The sequence below is a fragment of the Manis javanica genome, chromosome 2 (genome assembly GCF_040802235.1).
Source record: "Manis javanica isolate MJ-LG chromosome 2, MJ_LKY, whole genome shotgun sequence".
Taxonomy (NCBI): Eukaryota; Metazoa; Chordata; class Mammalia; order Pholidota; family Manidae; genus Manis; species Manis javanica.
The window spans coordinates 29,357,284-29,382,264 of NC_133157.1; the positions used below are offsets into that span (position 1 = coordinate 29,357,284).

At 40.7% G+C, this 24,981-nt stretch overlaps 1 protein-coding gene across 3 annotated transcripts in view; it reads right to left on the reverse strand.

Moving 5' to 3' along the window:
• The window catches only part of PLPPR1 (phospholipid phosphatase related 1), a 252,593-nt gene that overhangs the window by 9,293 nt on the left and 218,319 nt on the right, over positions 1-24,981 (reverse strand). For all 3 annotated transcript variants that reach the window (XM_073226971.1, XM_037017711.2, XM_073226970.1), the window contains 3 exons: positions 13,013-13,263; positions 9,797-9,973; positions 4,361-4,492 (listed from right to left, as the gene is read on the reverse strand). In XM_073226971.1, coding sequence (XP_073083072.1) covers positions 4,361-4,492; positions 9,797-9,973; positions 13,013-13,263 — 560 coding nt within the window. The remainder of the gene's footprint in view (positions 1-4,360; positions 4,493-9,796; positions 9,974-13,012; positions 13,264-24,981) is intronic.

Genomic DNA, 24,981 nt, shown 5'->3' on the forward strand with positions numbered 1-24,981 from the left:
TTGAGGAGGATTTTATATATAACACATTTTTGATCAACCTCATTCATCATCTGTATCTTCACTATATTTTGTTTGCTTATTAATGACCGAGAGAAAAGTGTTGAAATCTCCTACTGTGACTGTAGCTTTGTCCATTTTTCCTTCTAATTTTACCGATGTTTGTTTATATGGCTTGTTACTATAACATATATACAACCCTCACCTTTTGCAGGCCCAAGGCTTTCTCTTTCATTTGAATTTAAAACTCCCTCACCATGGAAATTGGAAAGTACCTTAAGAAACTGTGGCTTTGGATCTAATTGATTATTATGCATTTCCTGATTCCTGTTTGATTTTAGGGCACTAGAGATTTACATTGTATTTTTGAGAGCTCACTTATGAATTTTAGAAATTGAATATTCTGTATCTTTCAAGGGATTTTCATCTGCCATATTTGTGAAAACAAGTTTGATGCATTTCTTGCCATAATATGAAAAATAACATTTCCTTTTATGCTTTTACTTGTATAATATGCTTTCTTTTTGAAAAAAATTTTTGGTCAATACTCTGATCATTCATAATGTTTATTATAAAAAGATTCCATTTAAGGGTAAGTGATAAAGTAATGCAACAGGTTCAGATAAGGAAATGGGTGACTATGGGAAGGTTTCCTTACCTCTCTAAGCCTTTTTCCTATTTATAATATCAATTGTTTTGAATCAAGTGGACCATTAGAATCTTCTGGGAATATTTTCTTAAATACATTTTTTTTCACCCTAGAATTGCTGAGTTAAAGCTTCTTGGAGTAAGGTCCCAGCCATCTGGGTCTTAGCACAGATTTCATTCTTTTTTGTGTGTTAAAATAGGTCTTCCTTCACCCCACCTAGAGCCATGGGGGGACTTCATACCACATCCTGAGTGAGAGTTAATACAACTGTTTCACTCCTAAATTCTCTGTTAATATAAACTGTGTTCAAAAAGGACAATTGCTCAGATGAATGTGGGCGTTGGGGTGCAGAATGTGGAGAGCTCAAAGCTGGTCTCTTTAGTCACAGTAACTCTATGGGATACTAGAAGGGAGATTGTGGGATCATAGGAACGCTCTAGAATCAAAATAATGACCAGTTTTGATTTGTTTAGAGTCTATAATTATTTAATTTTTGCTTTCTCTTTAGCACTTGGGAGATTTTAGAAAATGCACCTCGTCTCAATCAACAGCACTAAAGGAATTACAGAAGGCAAATAGTCAATCTTGAGTTGATTTAGAGATGAAGAAAGAGCCATATACTCCAGGGGCTCCATGGGGCAGGGGGGCAGGTGTGTCTCGGGAGGAAGGAAAGGAGAGTGACTGGCTCTCCTCCCCACCCAGTCTTGCCCTTGAGGTGTGTGAACAGGGAGGTGGATTTCACATGGGTGAATATGTGCTCTCAAGAGACGTTGGATCTTCTCCCAGATCCCAAGAGGCCCTCTTCGCAGAAGATGGTTCTACTCCAGAAATTTTACAAAGGAGCAGCTTCTAGTAGAAACCACAGCTGTTAGAGTCACACAGGGAGCTCTTCTGCATGGGGGCAAACACAAGGCGTATTCATACTGGACGAACTGTAGCTCAGTTCAAACACATCCCCCACCACATCTTCCCATATTCAGTGTTGAGAGTCCCAGATTTCCAAAGAGAATTTTCCTTGAATGAAATGTCAGGCCCTGCAGTGCAGTGGAGGGAGCAGGGCCTTCAGATTAGATGGGCCTGTATTTTAATTTTGACTGCATCATCTTGGGCATGTGAAGCTCCTTGTGCCTTACTTACTTCATCTACGAAACAGAACAGCAATGCCAATTGCAAGACTATTGTGAGGAATGCGGTGGCTTGCAATAGATGCTAATTTTCTCTCCTTGACCAACAAATAAAGGGTTTATCATCTTAATTATTCATATGAAAACATTTGATACAGAAGGCAGATGCTTGCTTTTTGGATCCTCTATATTTGGTGTGGAAGGCACCACTTGAGAGGTAACACTGTTCAGTCAGCTTCCTGCAACTTTGCCTGGACTAGCCTGCACACATCCTGTTCACTGATTCTCATAAATGTCTCTTTTCCATGTGATTCAGAGAAGTGACTATGGTCTGATTTTACATCTTTGGTTTCAGCTAAGGTGTTTATTTCAGGTTTGTTCTGCCTGGTATCTGTCCATCTGTCAAACATTTATTACACAGAGCGAATGCCAGAAAACATGGAGAGTGAAAAACATGGTTTACAGGGTTCAGACCCTAAAAGATCTCCAAGTCCCTGGGGTTGGCAGATGTGAGGAGACATTGTTGGCCTTAATTGTGAAAAGCAGTCACATGAGAGGCTCTGAGGATCCTTTGGCCCAAGGCTGGGATTCAGGAAAGGCCTCAAATTGTATACAGAAGGTAATATAAATGGAAATAAAGATATATTATGGACAGATATGAAAGAAGTTCAACTACTACCTGTAGTGAACATAAATTCATATGTATTTTTAAAGACTCTCTTATCTATCTTGTGAATAGCAATTTTTGAAACTGTTTGGCACTCCATTTTTCAATGTAAAGTGGAATCTTGCAAAATATGGCTTGGATGTTTTAGCCTGGTTAACAATGAATGGTTCTGAGGGAGAAGAAAGGAGTCTGGAGAAGGCTTCAGGCAGTGGGTAATGCTTGAGCAGTGTGGGCAGGGTAGGGTGTAAATGGACTGTTCTTAGACTAAGATGTTTAAGGCAATGTGGACACCATTTTGCAAGGACACGGAAGAGGGACATGTTTGTGGAACTCGGCAAATATTTCAATTTGCTTTCTAATTCACCTTTGTCCTCATTTGCTCCATCCAAAAAAACAGAGGGAACAACTCTGACCTTACCAGGTATAGGAACCTAATTAGAGAAGAAAAACTAGGGAGAGACTATTTCACCATTTCATTACAAAGGTATGATTTAGCTAACTTAGCACTCAACTTGTATTAACAGGCTGTATCTAAACAAACCAGTAATATATTTTTTTCAGTACATTATTTGCAATTGACCAACTCAAACTTTTCACCATTGTATGTTTAAGGGAAAACAAACAAATACCTGGCACTGGATTTAATGGAGAGCCCTAAATATTTTTCCCAAGTTGAAATAGCTTTATTGCTTTCTTCCCTTGCTGGTTCATTAATAAAATTGGAAAGACTTCATTAAATGTGAAAAGAATAGGAGAGTTTATCTCAGAGAGATGCTGCTAATAATATTTAAATAGTGAAAAATACTATTTTATGCCATACTGATATGAACCGCATGATAATTCCAGTGAGGGAGTGATTTGCTTTTCTCTTGCACTCTCTCTAAAAATTGGTTAGTAAAGAAATGACAAATACAGAGGAGATTCCAAGACCAACAAACTATTACAGAAAATAAACATTTTAGTAGGACTCGTTTACCAGAAAAAGTGGCATGATAACAAAAACCCTGTTTTATTATTAGTTATCCCTCTGCTTCAAGAACCACTCACCCCAGCTCTCCTACTTGCTAGCTATGTGGCCTTGGGCAAGTAATTTAATTGCTATCTTCATATTCCTATTTTTACCTATGAATTGGGAATTACACTATCAATTCAATAAGGTTTGTTCAAATAATATTACTGTAAAGTACCTAGTAACTATCCCAGGCGAAAGTAAGTGCTTGATACCATCTTTTGAGGCTCTTTTCAGTTGGCAAGTCTTTTACATGGCTTTCCCTGACTTCTCAGACAGAATATAGATTTTTTTCTTCATTTGTACTTACAAAGAACTTTGTGGACCTCTGCATCAGCATGCCATATTATGATTACTCATTTATATCTATCTTTCCTGATTATCTCTGATTTCTTTGAGGACAAGAATTGTGTTGCTAATTATTTTCTGTATCTCTGGAATGAAGCAAGATCCTGGTAAATCAGTGATTAGGAAGTGCTGTTACATTGAATTTTTTATTGTGGTCATTCAACCCTTTTAATGTGCTTCCAGTTGACATCCATCTCTGGATGTAACAATACCCTTTTCTTCCCAAATACTGTCCTAGTTACTAAATTAAGTTGGCCTCCCAAATGATTGGTCCAAATTTCATAAATGTGGTATTACAGTGGAGTTCGAGGGATCCTGGAGCAGTTGACATTTAAGTCAGACATTACTAAGAACTTCCTGAGAATTCATGATCACCAAGCCCCAGAACGAATGCAGGACTGATTGGGGGAAGCTGTGAAAATCCTGATACCTCTTACATCAGACTGTTATTGGTGCTAGGCAGATTCTGGGGTATCCTGCCTCCAGCAGAGGAATGGATTAGCTGACTCCTAAAATAACAGGTCTTGAGCCTGTGGGTTTGGTTTACTAAAATCACTTTACTATACCTGTGCACTTAAGGTTTCCAGAGGGCTTTCTATCCTTGGGAAAGCCATTAGGGGTACTCCACGGGGATCCTCAGGTTTGGGTTTGGAAGGAGATCCTCGTGTTCCTTTAAAATTATGGACCACACACATTCCCTGCAGGATGGGAGGAGAAAAGATGGGGGTCAGATGTAGCCGTCAGTGCCTGGCCATCCCCCTGGGGTTTTATTGCCATAGTGACTTTCTTCCTTGAAGCCAGTGGGTAGGGACCATGGAAAGACCTGGGGCATGGTCCAGGGTATCTGGTGAGCCCAGTCCAGGTGCTGAGGAAACAACTCCAGATGGCCAGTGATAATCCACCCCCACTGAGCCTGTTTCTTCCCCATAAAACGGGAATAATCATACCTACCTCAAAGATTTATAACAATTAAAATTGAATGTAAACAATTACTATGAATGTAAACCATCTCATAGTAACAGTTAATATTATTGAGAGCCGTTTACACATTTCATTTAACACACTCAATAATATTACAAGGGAGATACTACTATTATCTTCAACTTAGATAAGGAGGCACAGGGAAGTTAGACAACTTTCCCAAGGTCACACAGAGACTGAAATTCCACAGCTCCTAAATCACACCACTACAATATTTTGCCTCTTCACAAGTGCCACACATATAGCAAATACTCATTCAATGTTAGCTAGTCTTTAACCGCTGCCTAAAATGATCATCCTTAAATTATGTGACTACTATTTGCTTGAGATTAAATAACTCATTAGTGGTATTTTTCTCTGATTATTTCCATTAAAAACTTTCCCACTTTCTACCCATTTTTCTTTATTTCCTACTGAGGCCTCTTCATAACTGACTCTGTTTTTATCATCTTCTCTGCCTCTTCTGCCTACTAGAGCTTATCTGTCTCTTTTCATACTCTTTCTTCAAGTGTTCTACATCTTGTTCCTAAACCCAGTGCCTTTGAATCTTTCCTGTCACTCTTCAAACTCTGCAGAATGCTGACGTAAGTATCCCCTGTCTGGATTCCCTCTGTCCCACTCTCCATTGTGGTCAAACCTCCTCCCTTCAGGAAACGGGAGAAGAGGAAGGTATGGGAGCTCTGGGGTTGGAGTGACACAGGTCAGATTCACGGCTTATGGGCTGGGTGGCAGTTGGGCAAGTTACTGATCTTTGAGCTTCACTTTCCTCATCTATAAAATGAGGATAGAATATCATTAGCATTGTTTTAGAAGCACATGCTTTGTGTATATGAAGTGTAGGGCATGTAGTAGTTGCTCAAATAAGAATTTCACTGCCCCTGTTTCCCCTTTCATCTTCAGAGGAAACATGAAACAACAAAGAACATACATTAAAAGTATGTTTATATTTTCTCAGACCCTTGTCTCTTTTTTGTCTCTGTCTCTTACCCAAGTCTCTGCTTTGGAAAGCATCCAGCCTCTTCTATGACATCCTTCCCCTCCCGTCTCCCAGCCTGGTGTGTGTGCATGGGAGATGTGTACATGTGCACATGCAGATACAATGGAACACAGTGTGCTCTGTCTCCTGCCAGAATAATCCAGTAGCAAGTCAAGGTCTTAGATTAAGATCATTTGTGAAAAACACATTTTACATTCACCCTCAAATGGGAAGGCAATAAGAGACCGAATAGTAACTGTGTGGTAAGAAACGGGGCTGCATGTTGCTGAAAGGAAACAAGTTTAGTGTTAAAACAGAATTTGTAAATGCGGCCTTAGCAAATAGGAAGGGCTTCACAAGTTCATTCCACAGAGACCCCATGAGTTTGCCTGGGACAGTCAGTCAGTCTGCACGGCTCCTTCTCTCCGGCTGGGGGATGGAGATCAGGACAGATGGACAGGAAGATGGGCCTTCCTAAGCAGAACTATGGAGACAAGAAAAAGCTCGGTGGTCGCCAGAGGTGGTGGGGAGGGGGGCAGGGATGAACAGGCAGAGCACAGAGGATTTCAAGGCAGTGGAGCTCTCCTGTGTACTGTAATCGTGGATATATGTCATTACACATTTGTCCAAACCCACAGAACACACAACGCCAAGAGTGAACCCTAAGGTAAACCATGGACTTTGGATGATAATGAGGTATCACTGTAGGTACATTGATTCTAACAAACGTACCATTGTGGTGCAGTGTGTGGTGCAGGGGGAAGCTGTGGGTGTGAGAGGGCAGGAGGCATATGAAAAATCTCTTCTCTTCCCCTCGATTTTGCTATGAACATAAAACTACTCTAAGAGATAAAGTCTATTTTAGATTCTGTAACATCTGATTATGTTGATACTTGGTGACCACACTAGAGAGGGTGAGGACTTGGTAATACAGGTGGATAGTGATCCACTGTGTTGTGTACTTGAAATCATCATAAGATTGTATATCAATGATACTTTAATAAAAAACAAAATACAAAAAACAAAAAATATAAAACAAAAATGACCGGCCTTTCTTTGGAGCCCAAGCCTTCATTTATGTACTACTGATCTCTCTTTGAAAACCTTGTCTTCTCTTGAGGTCACCTGTATTCTTTCCTTCTTTAAAAAGTAATCTTAATGGATCAAAGACCTGAATGTAAGCCATGAAACCATAAAACTCCTAGAAAGAAGCATAGGCAAAAATCTCTTGAACATAAACATGAGCAACTTCTTCATGAACATATCTTCCCGGGCAAGGGGACCAAAAGCAAAAAATGAACAACTGGGACTACATCAAACTGAAAAGCTTCTGTACAGAGGACACCATCAACAGAACAAAAAGGTACCCTACAGTATGGGAGAATATATTCATAAATGACAGATTCGATAAAGGGTTGACATCCAAAATATATAAAGAGCTCATGCACCTCAACAAACAAAAAACAAATAATCAAATCAAAAAATGGTCAGTTCTCCAAATAAGAAATTCAGATGGTCAACAGACACATGAAAAGATGCTCCACATTGCTAGTCATCAGAGAAATGCAAATTAAAACCACAATGAGATATCACCTCACACCAGTAAGAATCACCACCATCCAAAAGACATATAACAACAAATGTTGGCAAGGATGTGGAGAAAAGGGAACCCTCCTACACTGCTGGTGAGAATGTAAATTAGTTCAACCATTGTGGAAAGCAGTATGGAAGTTCCTCAAAACACTCAAAATAGAAATGCCATTTGACCCAGGAATTCTACTTCTAGGAATTTACCCTAAGAATGCAGCAGCCCAGTTTGAAAAAGACATATGCACCCCTATATTTATTGCAGCACTATTTACAATAGCCAAGAAATGCAAGCAACTGTCCATCAGTAGATGAATGGATAAAGAAGATGTGGTACATATACAGAATGGAATATTATTCAGCCATAAGAAGAAAACAAATCCTACCATTTGCAACAACATGGATGGAGCTAGAGGGTATTATGCTCAGTGAAATAAGCCAGGTGGAGAAAGACAAGTATCAAATGATTTCACTTAGCTGTGGAGTATAAGAACAAAGAAAAAACTGAAGGAACAAAACAGCAGCAGACTCACAGAACCCAAAAATGGACTAACAGTTACCAAAGGGAAAGGGACCAGGGAGGATGGGTGGGAAGGGAGGGATAAGGGTGGGGAGGAAAGAAAGGGGGCATTACAATTAGCATGCATAATGTGGGGGGGGGGTGCGGCATGGGGAGGGCTGTACAGCATGGAGAGGACAGGTAGTGATTCTACAGCATCTTACTACGCTGATGGACAGTGACTGCAATGGGGTATGTGGGGGGAACTTGGTGATGGGGGAAGTCTAGTAAACATAATGTTCCTCATGTAATTGTAGATTAATGATACAAAAAAAAATCTTACAGAAATATACCCTAGGAGATAACAACTTCTCAGGATCACCTCCACACCACTCTTCTTGCAGCAAATTCTTCAGAGAATTTACATTTAAGTTCTTCATCTTTCACCACAGAAAGAAATCCTGGACCTATTAAAAATAACTTTGAAGTAGAAATGGAACTTCCCAATCAGTGTTCTGAGTAAATGTGAGCATTTGCTGTGTGTATCTTAGCAGGTAAGGAAGTTGGGAAACTCAGAATTTGAGAGAGGCATATGTGTATTCTGTATGTTGGAGAAGGCAGAGAGGAGGGATAGGACAAGGAGGAATTAGGTCATAAGACTACAAAATCCATTTGTGTGCAGTAGCAGTCTAATGTGGCTTTGAGCCAGAAAGGGCAGAATGAGAAGTGGGACATCTGGGCTGTGATGTCTTCTGTCTCCTAGAGGAAGCTTGCTGAATATTGTTAGGGTATTTATTTCATACACAACATGTCATGTGAATCTCCAGGCCTAGTGATTTACTGTAAATTCGTCTGGACATATGTGAAGTCCTTGAAGATAATTTAAAAACTGCACCTTGATGGTATGCCCCTGCAATGGAATACTACACAACGAGAAAAAAGGGATGAATTATTGACACACGCTACAATGGATGAATCACAAAATAATTATGTTGGGTTGAAAGAAAGCAGGGAAAAAAAGAATATACCCTACCTGATTCCATTTATATGAGATCTTAGAAAAGGCAAACTAACAGAGTGATGGAAATAAGATCTATGGTTGCTTGGGAATCATGGGAAGGGAAGGATGGGAGAGAAGAATATAATTACCTGTATTTCAAAACTGATCAAGTTGGAAACTTTCTGTCCATTTACAAAGAATTTAAAAGACAGAAAAACAGTAAAAATTAACCTCATCTCTTCTAGTCCAACTCAGATTAAGATATTTCCTAGTTGAGCAGCTGGCCAGACCCCTATCTATTTGAGGAACTAAAAAAACCATCAGTAATATAAAGATACAATGAAAACTATATTAACCAAAACTCTTCTCCAGGAAGATGATCATATGTGGTTGAAAAGCCACTTGAAGTGGAAAGAAATGCCTGAAAGGTGTGTTCAGATAATTGAGGCCTTCTAGAGAGTGTGGGTTTGCTTAGCTGAGGGTTTTCATATTTCTGAGTGGGATATTCAAGTCTGGGCCAGAGCTGAGTTTCCTGGGATGCTGGAGAAGGCGCTGTCTGCTTCCTCCAATGTGCTCTTCATTCTTTGTTTTTTCCCTTAAGCAATTCCTTTAATGCTCCCAATACATTCTGAACAGATATTTTAAGAGCACTGACTTGAAGGTATGTGAGTTACCAGTCTGCAGGCCCCAGTCCCAGTCCTACCCCAGTATTGAAGGAGTGGAGCCAGCTGTCTTCCCCAGTCATTCCTCTCCCTGATCCCCAGAAGGAATGTGTAATCATACTCTGGAAGGTGCTTTAGAAACCATTTTTGTAGCCTAGGATGGATCATAATTGCAACTCACAAGTTTAGGGCCAGAGGAACACGGACTTGGCTGTTAAGTCTGGGAAACCTGACTCACCATGATCTTTCCAAGGGCACAAGAGGGAGAAATGGAGAGAGAGAGGGAAGCTGACCTACCAGGAACAGCGCTACAGCAGTGCCCAGGATGAAGCCTGCGATCACATCAGAGCAGTGGTTACGATACTCAGAGACCCGGTTGAGGCCTGTCAGGAAGGCCGTGCAGAGGGTCCCGAGGCACAGCACGGGCTTGGCCAGTCGACTGCTCTTTGTCTTGATTGTGCTTGTGATGTACATCTGGAATAGGACAGAGACTGGAGAGTGACCAGCAGCCTCCCTGTACGGGGCATACACATGCATGCACATACACACCCAGCATGCATAATGGGTTGGCACCAAAGCATAAACACCAATTAGTTGAACAATTCCACTAAGCTACTTAGTAAGGATTTGGGTAGGAAACTTTGCACCAAGAATAATGAATAGATGTGCATCAACCATGGTGCTTGTATTCTAGTGGTACATGTGAGCAGACTGTAGTAACATGAGGAATGCATGATAATGATCAGATTCAGAATGTGCAGTCTTTATGCAAAAAATTAGAGTCATTTGGGGTGTTAGGAAAGCCATATAAAAGTCTCAGGTACCAAGTAAACCTTCAATGAGAATGAATTTTACGAAGAAGACCAAGTAGGTGAGCAGCCATATATCTTATTTTTTGTGTCCCCTACCCAGTTCTAGCTGATTCTTCACACTTTTTCAAGCAATGAATACAAAAGTATTCACTGATTATCTGACTAATTTAGAATTTCCAAATGAGTGTGTCACACAAACAGGTTTCCAGGTGTGCTGGGAAATTGATTCCCACATTCGTTGTGACAGCTGTGGTCCCCTCTATCCATTCATTTACTCCAGTGTTTTAAAACATTAAACTTTCTGTGTGCCACAACATCTGAACGACTGGGAAAGCATCTGAGATGTAGGCTGTTCTTATTTCATTGTGAAGATCTGGGTAAAAACTCTTAAATTTCATAGGTTCAGTTATCAAATGTTATCCATGGTGGCCTGGAGTCAGGAAGAAGTGCCTCTTTCAAGTAAACACTGGTAAATCACTTTTGGTAATAGTTACAAGAAACCATTAGAGGGCATCATTGATCCATTCCATCATTTCTTAACAAATGGGATAAATGAGTTTGCAACCCTGAGAAATAGCTTGTCAATACTGAAATTATATAGTCAGTCCACGGTGTGTTTGTACCGCCCAAGCACAAGCCTGTGGCTACATCAGTCACATAAATCAGAGCGTATCATCACACCATTCCCAGGCTGTGTAGGAAATGTTAAATGTATCTAGTTCACATGTGAAGTAAGTTTAGTTTTTTTATGCTTCTATATTGTTTTTTAATTATATCCTTTAATAAATCTTTCCTACAAGATTACAAACTATTAAGAACATAGGTTTATGGTTAGTATTCTTCAACGTATTAACTTTTACTTAGGAGGACCTTCTTGAATAATTTCTGAAAGCACTTACACATATAAGGGGCTCAGAAAATGTACAACTGGACTCTTGTACCAGTGTTTATATGGTTCTGGTCTGGGGGGCATAATTTGAGTTGGATTATATCTGAATCCTTGATGTCTATGGCGGCATCTGTTGTGAGTGAGCTGACTGTACTTCTTGCTTCCCAAAAGAAATTTCTATCTTATTTGATGAGGCAGTGATTTATTATAAGAAACAGATTTATAATGCTGTTATAAAAATTAATTTTACACAGCAATGACCTGAATCTGATGAAAATACAGAAAAAGCAAGAGCACATTGCTTCACATAACTTCTAAGTTTTAGATAATTGAGGATAAATCAATAGTTTGAAAATTGGAAAACATGCTGAATGCCTGAGAGGACTTTTTTCTTTAAAAAATACATGGCATAGATTTTTTTTTTTTTTTTTTGTAAAGCAAAGTAGCCTCACTGGGCTACAACTGATCTGTTTTGTAAGCTGAAGCTTCTGTGTTACTGACATTCATGTTTCTTTAATGGGAAGGCAGCTGAAATAATTTTTATCATGTATTTATTTAAGAGTAGATCTAAAAGGAATAACTAGGAAGATTTATTCTGGATAATTGGTGGTTGACAAATTGATCCTACAGGTGTGATCCTGTACATGGGACACAAAGGAACCACTATTTTAAAGAGAATATTAAGCAACTTATTTTAAACTCTATTAAACAGACTGGAGCTGTAGTCAGTCACCGTTTTTTCCCACCTTGCATGGGGTGTTGTCCTCAGAAGTGGCTCGCAGGAGAGTACAGTTTATTCCCACGGGAGAGGGTAGGAACCTGCTACCCTGGGGTCTGGGGCTGGGCACATGTTAAATATCTGGGAGGAAGGGATAGTTTGAAAATAGTCTTTCTTCTGCCTTTTCTTTCCTTCACCTTTCTTTGGGGATCACTTGACTAGTCATATCCTGAATATAAAATAAGTTGAAGGAAAGAAAGGAGTTTTCAACTAACAGTTGTGATCTTCCATAGGTAAATGCATACAATTTTGAGCTGATCCCTATACTTCTGTACTCTTGGTTCTTAGGAAGCATAGGCCAGAGAAAGGTGAAATTTCCAATTGGTTGCAGTTAAACAGTAGGAAAAAAAGGGACATAATTTCTTCCTGTCTTTTAAGACATGGGACAGGTTTTCTCTGTGAGGAGAGAAAAAATTTGAAGAGAACATTATACGCCAATGAGGCAAAGCCTATCTGATTTGGGGAGCAGTGAGTTTTGGGTGTCAGGGGATCTTGTACGATCACTCATGTGTCCAGGCAAAGGGATGGAGAAGAGCGTCAGGAGGAGCAGATGACAGCTGTGTCTCTGTCCAGGCTCGGCCACATTGCCAGGGCAGCCATTCACATAAGGCTCTCCCTGCAAGTGTGCAGGCAGGTGTGAGAAATGCATGCTGCTCTGGAACCACCCAGAACTTTGGCCAAGAGTGCTGTTGTGGGCAGTCAGAGAATCCCAGACACTGTGCCAGGAGCCTGAGTCCCAGCTCTATCCTACTATGTTCTCGGCTATTCTCTGGGTCTCAGTTTCTGCATCAATAAAATGGGAGGATTTGACTATGTGATAATCAACATTCTTTTCCAAATTAATAGCCTCTGGCAGGTCAGGATATTACATTGGGATGTCAGGGGTGAGCGCAATAGCACGATATAATATAGGAGAAACATGTAACGTGACTTTTAAAATCACTGTGACAGTGATGAGATCATGAGAAGCAGAGGGTGGGTTGCACGCCAGCCAAAACGGAACTTGTGAGAGATAGCAGGACTCACGTACTCACCGTGGCATATAAGGCGGAGTAAATGCTCAGAGCGGCATGTTTGGAGGGAAAGGATCTCCGAGCCTTTTCTATTACATCCAGGTCTCCGGTACAAATGTTCCCATTGTTTATGAACTGGTGGTGTACTCGGCAGTCTGTACTGGTGTAGTTTGGTTTGCACACTGTCAGGAAGTACGGTGTTAGGTGCCCCGTGACCACTTGCCCGGCGTTTACAAAAATGTCAGTAGCAAAAAGTCCAAATGCAAATACCCCTATAAGGAGATTTGAAATAATTAGGAATGGTGACACACACTGCCAACTGGTCTGTCCCCGAGGAAACACAGCACTGAGGGTCCACAATGCCCCACCAAAGAGGTCTGCCCCAGAGTTGAATGTCAAATGTCCCCTCATCCCCTTTATCTTTTTAGATCACTACGGCTTCCAAAATGATGAAGACATTCTGCTGTTAGCATTTTATTGTTTTGTGTAAGTAAATTAGGAGCAGCACATTCTAATGGAAAGAACTTGAATTTTGGAGTACACAGCCCTGGGCTCCAGTCTCACCTTGGATGGCTCATTCACCGTCTAAGTTTTTACCTTCTCTGAATGCTGGTAGCCCCATCACAAAACAGCTGAGGCAGTGACACCTCAGCAAGGAGCTGGGAAGACGAGGTAAGACAAGGGCAGAAGACCTGCTGCAGTGCCTGGCCTTCAGCTCTCCTTCTTTCTATAGAAAATCTATCCTCCCTGGTCATGTTTGGAGATGCAAATACTTCTAGGAGAAGCTGTCTATAATATCATGTCCCTACAAGAGAGAAACAAATCATTCCAGAAACCTTGACTGAACTGGATATTTCTTCTGATGTTGAAAAGTGAAAAGAAGAAGAAAGGAAGGGGTAAAGACCACAGTTGTTGATTGTATTAGTTTCCTATCGATGCTGTAAAAAATTACCACAGACTGAGTAGCTTAAGACAACACTGATTTATTCCCTTACTGTTTCAGAGGTCACAAGTCCAAAATAGTTTCCACTGGGCTACAATCCACTGGGCATTTCTTCCGGAAGCTCAAGTGCAGAATTCATTTCTTGCCTTTTCCACCTTTGAGAAGCTGTCTTCATTCCTTGTCTTATAACCCCTTCCGGAAATCGTGTGGTAACTACTTCTACCTCCATTCTCACATTTCCTTCTCTGACTCCAATTCTTCTGCCTCCCTGCATAAGGGCCCTTTGATTATACTGGGTCCACCTGGATAATCCAGGATAATCTCATTTTAAGACCCTTAACTGAATCACCCCTGTAGATTCCCTTTTATCATGTAAACTAACAGCCACAGTTCCCAGGGATTATTCCTCCTCCCACACTGACTTTGCTCAGGCTGACAATCGGGAGGATAGACTACATTTCCTGGACTGTATCTGTTCTCTGGTAAATTCCATAGGATGAGCCACAATAAACTTGAACGTGGATAAGCAGAATCCCTAGGGGAGACTCCACCAAGAATTCTTTCAAAGTTTATAATACATCTGTAGATTATCTGTGGACTGTGGTCTGTTAAGTATATCAAGAGCCAAGGTACATGTAAGTCACTTGAAGGGATGTAGATGACTTTTCAAATGCAGCTTAATTATGGGAGAAGGTGGCAAGTGTGAGAGGCAGCATTACCCCTTGTAAATGTCTGCCCAATTTTGACTCCCATACTCAATCTGCAAGTTGTGCTGATCTCAACACTCCAAAGATCATCTGTAATAGCGGAAGTGAAGACAGGTTTGGCTGAAACCTTCATCCGGTTTTCATTCTGATCTGTATCGATTGCTATAATTCTCTTTTTTGTGGCTTTGCCAGAATGCTTTATCACAATGAGAACCGCCTCTTTTAATAGCTTCAGGGGGGCTCACTCCCATAGGTCTGGCCCCTCAGAGTAGGCATTCATTGATGATTCATGGCAATTTTCTCCCCCAGGTTCTGGAAGTCTGAATGGCTAGACATCTTTTTACATCTTTGAGCAACATTCTCATGGAGCAGGTCTCTGGCTTTGTCAAAGGGCAATAAGCCTGTCTAGGCACACTTTTCCAGGAAACTAGGGTAATTTACGATTTGAAAAGGGAATCGTGACATTTTGCTCGGGCATTTTATTTGTCAGAAGTGCTTCTGATGAGGGCAGATTTTTTCTTTCTGATACAGGACTTTTAGGCTCCTAGGAGTGGTGTCTGAAGTGCCAGCTCCATGGTCACAGCGGTTGTGACATGCCGCTCCCCTCTTTGCTGTCCTGTGATATCATTGCAGAAAGTTGCTTCCCGCTCTTCTCTGCCTCTTCTGGATTATGTCTGCTTCTCCTGACACTTAACGAGCATCCTCTTTCCAAACATTCCATTCTGGTGCATTTGATCTAGCTTCAGAAGGACTCTGGCGGGATGGGGAACCCAGCGGCTTGGCACAGGCCATGCCACCAGGGTGGCGGAACTTGCGGCTGACTCACAGACGAGGTCAGATCATGCAAGGTTTTTGTAAGGAACTCCAGCCATTCCTTTGTTATTTAACCATGAGCACCCTGTGTGTATTTTATAAGCTTCAGAGACTAAAAATAGCTCCTTTTGTCCTCAGTGTCAGATGGAACAGCATTTATGGGCTCTTGTATTGTGATGTATGATTCAAAGGACTCGTTTTCAAAATGTCTGTCCTACCTTGGTGTCTAAAATTCTTTGAAATGTTTTTGAAATTTCAGCGCACATCTTTTTCATTCCTGTAGCCCTCCCCGGCAGGTTTCATTCATCCTGGCTCTGCTCCCGGGGGTGTTCCTTGCTTCAGGGGAGCCAGTCACACTGCTGATAGATTGACAGCAGATACAAAAGTCCAAAGGTAAAGTGCTTTAGATTTGCCAGAGCTACATCTTGAGACACTGGCTGTTGTTTATTGTCATTGCATTGTTCAGAAATCCACAAAGGTTTGGGTGGGAACACGGAGAGCCATGGTCTGGAGGACGAGACCATTGGATTTCTAAAATCAACCCTAAAACAGGGGACTATGTGGCTGAGGATGTCCCACAAGGAGCAGACAGAGCCCTGTCTGGTTTGGCTGAAGGACAGAAGGGGTGCTCCCATACTCCCTGCCTCACACCAGGTGTGAAACACACAGGGCAGGGCAGTAGAAATCTCCAGAAGAACTCTTGGAAATCCCATTGCAGTGTGTCCCTCCCCTCTCAGGATGTAGCTCAGGAGCCCTGCATGTCTTTTAGAGGTTGCACAGCCAGCATGGTATCAGAGCCACAGGGCACCTGCATCACCAGTGGTGGAGGGAGGGTCCAGTTGGCTGAGCCCCAGGGCCACCTTGCAAGACCCATCCTTCCTAGCATGACATGGGGTAGGCAGTTGTGAATTCTCAACATCCCTCAAGAGTAAGAGGCATCAGAAGGCTGAGAGGACCAGCTGGGAGAGGCCTGGAGTTAGGGCAAAGACTGGCAGCAGCTGATGATGTCTGCTGTCCCCATCAGGATGACACAGAGAAGCTAAGGCAACTTGCGTGTCTCTTCTTTGTGGTCTAAAAGAATCTGACGCCCGTCAGGCGAGTCAAAGAATGAAGAAAGGTGAAGACAAAGGTGTTAAAAAGTCCTTATTTCCCCCTCTCAGGGTTTTACCTAAATCCATCTGATCTTAGACAGGAGATCTTTGGACAAGTTAGAATCTTTGAGCACTAGCAATTTGAGATAAGGAGTCTTCTTTGTCCTGGTCCCTGCTATGGAATCAGTGCAGGGTTCAACCCTTTTACTCAACCAAGAACGCAGGAGAAACAGTGATATAATCAGGAAATGTACATTATAAGGAGTGTGGAAGTCACAACTGGTGCACTGGCAAGAGATAACAGCACTCATACCAGGATACCTTAGGCCTCCCAAACAAAGAACTGATCAAAATACACAACCAGACAGCTGAGAACCAAGGACTCTGTTGCTTTCCACACAAGAGACCTTCACTAGGCAGCCTACACCCAGACAGTAGAGTAATAATTAGCAGGGACTGGTGGGGTGAGCGAGGGAAGGACTAAATTCATTTTAGCCACAAAGAGCCTGTGACCTTAGGTGGAGCCTCAGAAGGCCAACTGTTTTATGTTAAATTATAAACGTAATTTTCTTGTTTAAAATGACACTTTGCTGACAGCCTCTGCTAGAGCACCTCTCAGTTACTCATTAAAATATATATGATGACAGTGAAAAACAGACAATCAGTTAGGGGTTTCCAATATCAATAAGTGATATGGAGTGGGTTTGATTTCTCTCTCTATCCTACACGCACACATGCATGCACACACACACGAGTTTTATTTCATGAAAAACTTAAGTTTCTCCACAGAAGACAGATCATGGGAGGGAACCCAGGGAGAGATTTCCTTTCTCTCTTACTCTCTGGCCACTCATTCAGAGATCCAGGATTTAGACTGTTCAGAAAATAGGACTGTGGTCACTCCACTGAACGAATTCTGCTCTTTGAATTTGCCTGGAACTGTCTCCTCTCCTCCTTCATTCCTCTAAACATATTAGAGACAAACTCCCAGACAACTAGGTAGGAGGTGGCAGGGGTACAGGCATTGCCATTTTGCTTCTGAGAGGAACAGACCTGCGTGCTCTGGGAGCAGTGCATGCTGGGCACTGTAGCTTTGTGCTCACGCCATCTCTGTAGCGGTGGGTGTACAAGCAGATGCTAGTTCATTGGACCTGAGGATCTCTAATCGAAAGCCTGCTAACCTGGGATTGGAATCAGTGTTGTGCACACCAATCTGCAGCTCTGAAAAGAGGGCCAAGAGGAAGTCAAAACTCTGTTGATGAACACTGAGTGTGCATAGACCTTGCTCCACTGAGCAATGAACAGGGAGAAAGAAACAATCACACATCACATGGAGTCTTGGAAAAATATTCCTATTTAGACTAACAGGGTACTATTATACTTCTTTTTCATGTCCCTTGTCCCAGTAGGAATTTTACATTTGTATGATTACTCAATAATGTCCATCTCTCTCATTAGAATTGTAGACCATACAAGCTCTGAAAGAGCAGAGAACATATGTTTTTGCTTGACACTGTATTCTAAGCACCCAGTATCAAACCTTGCACATAGTAAATTTTTTTTTTTTACAATAACCAATATATTTCTGTATAGACGGTAAAAACACTAGTTCTGTGATTGTTATAAGAAATATGTTAAACAGCTGATAGGATTACTTGGGACGTATTTTCATACTACTTCTCTGAAATTGCTCAACCTTCTTACAATGTGCTTGTTTTATAATTTTTTTTTTGAGAGGGCATCTCTCATATTTATTGATCAAATGGTTGTTAACAACAATAAAATTCTGTATAGGGGAGTCAATGCTCAATGCACAATCATTAATCCATCTCAAGCCTAATTCTCGTCAGTCTCCAATCTTCTGAAGCATAACGAACAAGTTCTTACATGGTGAACAAATTCTTACACAGTGAATAAGTACTTACATGGTGAACAGTACTAGGGCAGTCATCACAGAAACTTTTGGTTTTGATCACGCATTATGAACTATAAACAATCAGGTCAAATATAAATACTTGTTTGATTTTTATACTTGATTTATATGTGGATCCCACATTTCTCCCTTTATTATTATTATTATTTTTATTTTTAATAAAATGCTGAAGTGGTAGGTAGATGCAAGATAAAGGTAGAAAACATAGTTTAGTGTTGTAAGAGAGCAATTGTAGATGATCAGGTGTGTGCCTGTAGACTATGTGTTAATCCAAGCTAGACAAGGCATTAAAACATCCACAGATGCAGAAGATTTCTCTCAAAACAGGGGGGATGAGGTTCTAAGCCTCACCACTGTTGATCCCCAATTTCTCACCTCATGGACCCCCTATGACTGTGCCTGTCTTAGGTTGTTCCTCCCTTGAGGAATCTTACCTGTCTCTGGCTAACCAGTCATCTTCCAGGGCCATACAGGGAGATGTAAAGTTGGTAGGTGAGAGAGAAGCCATATTGTTTGAAAAGGTTAGCTTTTTACTTCTTTTCAGGTTTATGCCCTGTGGCTTCTATGCCCAGCATTTGTCTTGAGGTGTCTTTACCACTTGGAAGAATTATGATACTCGGTAAATTCGATATGAGGCACGAATTCTATTTAAGGGTTGTAATTAGGAAGGAAGAAGAAAAGCTATAGAGGTAGCATATGGAAGAAAACATGGGAGGATTGATTATTTCTTTGACATATCTTCTTGTAGAGTAACTTAAGAATGTATAGGTTTTAAACTATTAATTAAATTGTGCACACACATTAACATAATAGGAATACAGTTACATAACCAAAGCAGATCTATAATTACTAGCCATCTCCAGTGAAGCCAAGAAAACCAGTTAGGCACCCTAGGCATTTGTGAAAATTTGTCTGTGATATGATGGATATTGTCCAACTATACTTGAACAGTCTGAGAGAAGTCAGACAAATTAAAACAACCCATTTCTGGGAACTGTTCACATCCCACATGTTCTTTTAACAGTAGATAGTCTGTAGTTGTAAGATTTTGGAGTGCTCCAACTTGCACTTCTCCTAATTCTTGGTTGAGTTCCAACAGTTTAGATCCAGTCAAATTTGTTGTTTTACTGAAAGCACAGGCCAGCTTAGATATCTCCTTCTTCATTCCAATGGCAAGTCCAGGAACTGGTGGGATGGATGCAGCTACAACTGCAGCATCACCTGGATCTTTGTTGAGGTTTTTTGATGATCATCTTCTGGTATGACTCTTCCAGAGAGTGCTGATGTTGGAAGTTCTTCTTCATATTGTATCTTAGTTCATTTTCTGGGTAGCCAAATTAGGCTTTGATCCTCTGTATAAACACAAACAGACCCTTTGCCCTCACTTTGATATGCCCTTTATACCATTGTGTAGAACTCACTGGAGGTCACCACACAGGAACTGCTTTTTTTTTTTTTTAAGAGAAAGGAATATTATCAGAAAAGTGTACCTCCATAGCCGATCACCTGACACCCTTTAAGTGATCAAAATTAAGGATATTTAAAGCATGCATTAATCATTGATTTACAGTTAGTTTTATCCTATCAAGGAGTAACCCCGCTTTTCTTTTTCTTTTTATCTTTAATCTACACTTACATGAAGAATAGTATGTTTACTAGGCTCTCCCCTATACCAGGTCCCCCCTATAAACCACTTTACAGTCACTGTCCATCAGCATAGCAAAATGTTGTAGAATCACTACTTGTCTTCTCTGTGTTGTACAGCCCTCCCTCCCCTTTCTCCCTCCCCCCCATGCATGCTAATCTTCATAGTAAATTTTTAATAGATATTTGTGGAATCAATGAACGAACTGCTGAAGAAGCTGCAGAGAAAATTAACAGGAGAAGAGGAGAAAAGAGCATAGGAACTTGCCCAAATTTTCTAACTCGTGTTGGTGCCCGACATACCTAATTCTACTGAACCCAGGGTTCACCTCAGACTGTCAGCATGTAAGTTGTAGGGACCATGTCTCTTTTTTAATAAACTTCATAAAATTCAGTGTAGTGCAAGGCACTTGCAAATAAAGAAAATAACTGAAACCTGGGCCTTTATAAGTGTCTCTTGAGCTGGGAAGCTTGTAAATCATAATTTAGAAATCAAAGCATTCTCCATTTTCAATACAGAAAAAATGAAAGAAGAACCTTAAGCTGTAAGATGCAGACGCATGCTATAACGCAGGAAAGACTTCTTTCCAAAGACATTTGGGAAGCACAGGAATGTGGGAGTCATGGTGAGCTCGAATACACATTTCCTTAGACATGCACATTGAGAGAAATGTCTCCATTTCTGATTTTGAAAAAGTTGCAATGGTATCAGTTTAAATATTAACACATGGCCATATGAAATCCTGGCTCCTACATATTTTCATGTGAAGAAACTAATATAGAGAACTTTAACAAAGAAAAGGGTATTGAAAAAGATGTAAAGACAAGTTCTGTGGGTTAAGTGGGTAATAGTATTTTCTGAGAGGAAAGGGGATCTCACTCCTTCCTCAGCATACGCTGCCAAACTCTTACCAATCAGTTCTAAAACAGGACTGCTGTTTTGTTTATGCATAGCAAAACAGTGCAATGAAAGAGAATTAAAGAGCTGCTGTATCATGTGATACTGAGAATGCTTGAACATTTTGTTTTCAGAAGTTAACCAGCTCTGTGAATGTTTTGCAGTAGCTTTGCTGCTATGATATTCAAGAAACAAGTGAACTTGCCCTCAAATCAATTCCTGGCCTTTGTTTTAGTGGGAAAATTGATGAAAATTGTATCCTACACAAACAGGTACAAGTAAGTGGTGTGGCTTACCAGGGCCATTTCTGACAGTGGAAGGGGAATAGCTGTTCCCCTCAAAGTACATTCTGATTCATTCAATCACCAATGCTTAATTCTAGATTACATCTTTCATCAAATCACCATTGCAGATGGAATACAAGCTACAAAGAAATGCATAGAATTCCTCTTTGCTTTTTCTTTTGCCACATCAAGATCCCTAGTGGAAAGTCTCACTGGAGAAAGTCGTTCAGTGACTGCAAATGTGTTCTCGATTCAGCTGTGAAAACCATTCCTTCAAAACAACCACTTCTTTAGGAAAAGATGTTGAAATGTTTTCCCTTTAACATGCTTTATTCAGAGTGAAAGTTTCCTAATGAAGATATTTATCTGCAATTACTATGTTCATCCCATTTCCTTGAAAAGATGTACTGAGCTGATGATGAGATGCTTGAATAAGACTGTTGCGTATACTAGGTAGTAACAATAGCAATAAGGATAGTAATAGTGATAGCCAATACACTGTGCTCGGTGTGTACTAGGTATTGTTCTGAATGCTTTGAAATATGAGTTCACTTAGGCCTCACCACAATCCTATGAGGTAGATTGTATATTACCTCCACACTCTACAGATGAAGAAACTGAAGCAGAGAGAGGTCAGTTAACTTGACCAAGTTCACACAGTTAGTACATAGAAGAATTGGGATTAGAAACTAAATAGTTTGGCTCAAAATCCATACTCTTCATCATAACCTTCCAAGCTCATATTTTCATGTACTTACAAAGAATCTGGATAGGCATCCATTTGGGTTCTGTATGCTTTGTCCTGCATGTGTTCACATGAACACACACACATACACAGGCACTGAGAAGAGGCAAGACTTCAGAGGATGGCCCTGGTGAAATGTACTGCACTTGTCACAACAGAACAAGAATTTTCCCACTCTTTAGCCAGCAATTTTCCAACAAGCATGATAGAATGCCTATGATATGTCATCTCTGAATGAGGCACTTTTCTCATCACTTCAGCAATAATCTGCCTTATTTTCTAGTATGATACAAATACCATCAGGGCAAATGGATCTACATATGTCAAGTAGTATCTTGTGCTTCAAAAAGATGTTTCTGACAGAATTGCATATATATCAATTCCTTGGATAACTAATTTCAGGGATTCACAGAACAAGGTTCTTGGTCTCTTTCTTCTACAGATGTCACAAAAATACCAAAGGCTAACAGTACACTACTGGTCTTGCAGTTACGGTTTTAAACCTAAAAATAATTTTATTTCAATAAATCTGAACCTCACTATATCACAGGGTTTTAAGCAAATCATAGAAATAGTTGTAAAAACACTTCGTAAATTGTGAGTTCTGTATAGATGTTACTATTATTTTTATAACTGAGGGAAGTAGATGCCCTCAGTATTTTAAATAATTTGACAATTAAACTATTTCTAAAACAGAGGAAAGAGACAAGACCCCTGTAATTCTAACAACCTCAAACAAATACTCAACTCCATGTGTTATTTATCCTTCATATTAATAAAACACCTTTCACAATATGATGAGCTGCTGGTTTTAAAACTACCCTATACATGTCATTATTATAATTACTCATCATGATAAGAGGGAGGATAATTACTTAATAGAGATGATGGATAGTCAACTAGAAAACCCCCAAATATTTCTGCAAATGAAAGAACCAACAATTATATTTCTATTTCCCCAAAGCATAAAGTTACATCATTTCTTGATGATGTGGTTTTATCTCAACAGGACTATCTTCTTTACTTCTCCTTTCTCAGGACAAGCTCCTCAGCGCTTTCTCTCTCTGGATGTCTGATTCCTCTCTCACTCCTGCTAGCTTTTCAGAATCGGCTTCTCAGTTCCCTAGGCAGTATGCAGCCAAATGCTGACTGACAGACACAAAGATCCTACAGGTTTGCCAAAAGCAATGACAGTTTTACAGTCACATGAGGATGTGGATGCCTGTAAGCCTAGAAAGTATAGAGGCCCTTTTTAAAAATGTGGGGGTCAAGGGCGCTGCCCTCTCTGCAGCCAAAAATCCTCATATCACATTTGAATCCCCCCAAACTTAACTACTAATAGCCTACTATTGACCAGAAGCCTTACTAATAGCATTAACTATTATTATCTGTATGTTATATGTATTATATACTGTATTATTACCATAAAGCTAGAGAAAATTTTTCAAATTGTCACAAATCCAAAACATTTTCCGATATATCTATTGAAGAAAATCTGTATAAGTGGAACTGCACAGTTCAAACAAGTGTTGTTCTAGGGTCAACTGTACACCTTTGATACAAACTAAATGGAGAATGAAGGTTTTCACTTTTTTAGCTTACAAGGAATCTAAAAATAGATATATCAAAGCCTGGAGGGCTTCCAAATAACAGCCCTCAAATTCTTCCTGATCCGTGTTTACAAGTTTCTAAAGTTGAAGCTGGTGATCTGACTCCATCCCCATTCCTACCACCAGACCAGCATCAAGCCCCCAGGGGCAGCTGTCAAGCTCTGCCCGTGAAGCAGACACCCATATCTGGCACTGCTGCCCTCTGCTGGATGCATTTCCCAATCACCATTATTATATTCTAATGTAATAATTTGTTTCCAAAATACACACTTTTTAAAAAATTGAGCTACAATGGATATATTATATTAGTTTCAGGTGTACAACATAATATTCGACTGATCTTGCATATATTGTAAATTTTATTTTTCATTACAGAAAACTTTGAAACTGCCCTTTATCAATTGTTGGGAGTCATTTCCAATACTCAGTATTTTGGCCCCTTGTTGTGCCTAATTGTGTTGTGTATGTAGAACCTTGCATAGCAGAAATATTCATATAACTTTCTTCAAAAAAATCTTTGAAGTGTATTTGTTTTTTTAAACCTTTACAGCAGTTGGGGGTCTCAACTCAAGGTGCTCCTTCCCCCAGGGTACCTTTTGCAATGTTTGGAGACATTTTTGATTGTCACTAGAGGGGCAGAGGGCACCACTGGCACCTGGTGGGTGGAGGTCAGGGATGCTACATCTGACAAGGCACAGGACAGTCCTCTACCCCTACCCCCTACAGAAAACAATCATCTGGCCTAAAATGTCAGCAGTGTTGCTTTAGAGCAGATTTCACTGAATTTGCAGTGGCCAATCTGCTCAGTAGTCCTTTTATTTGAGTTTGGCCTCTAAACCCTGGTGCTGGGTGGACCCTCAGAAAAGGATCACCAGAATATCATATGACTAAGGAACTTCCCTCCTGACAATGAGAGGAACCTAAGAGGTCTGGGCCAGGAGCCCTCCTCAGGCCTGTACTGTTGTGGTTCTCTGAGGGCCATCGGAAGGGGATCAGATCTGTTCTCTGCACTGAGCAGAGTAACAAAAAGCAGAGGGTGGGTCCTGGCTATGCCTTTTGGGTCACCCAAGGATCCCAGCTCCTGCATGCTCCCCTCCCTGCAGCCTTGATTCCCACCTACAGAGCCAACCCTGATTTCTAGGAGGAAGTACCAGACATCTTAATCTCAAAGTCTGGTGGCCTGGCTGCTCATGGGATTCAGAAACTGAGGCTCCATTTTTCCCCTAAGATCCATCCTGGATGTTATGCACTTGAGCTGCAACTCTAGTTCCCACTACTGAGTGCCGGGGCTGCCCCTGTCTGCTTCAGGCCCATGCCCTGCC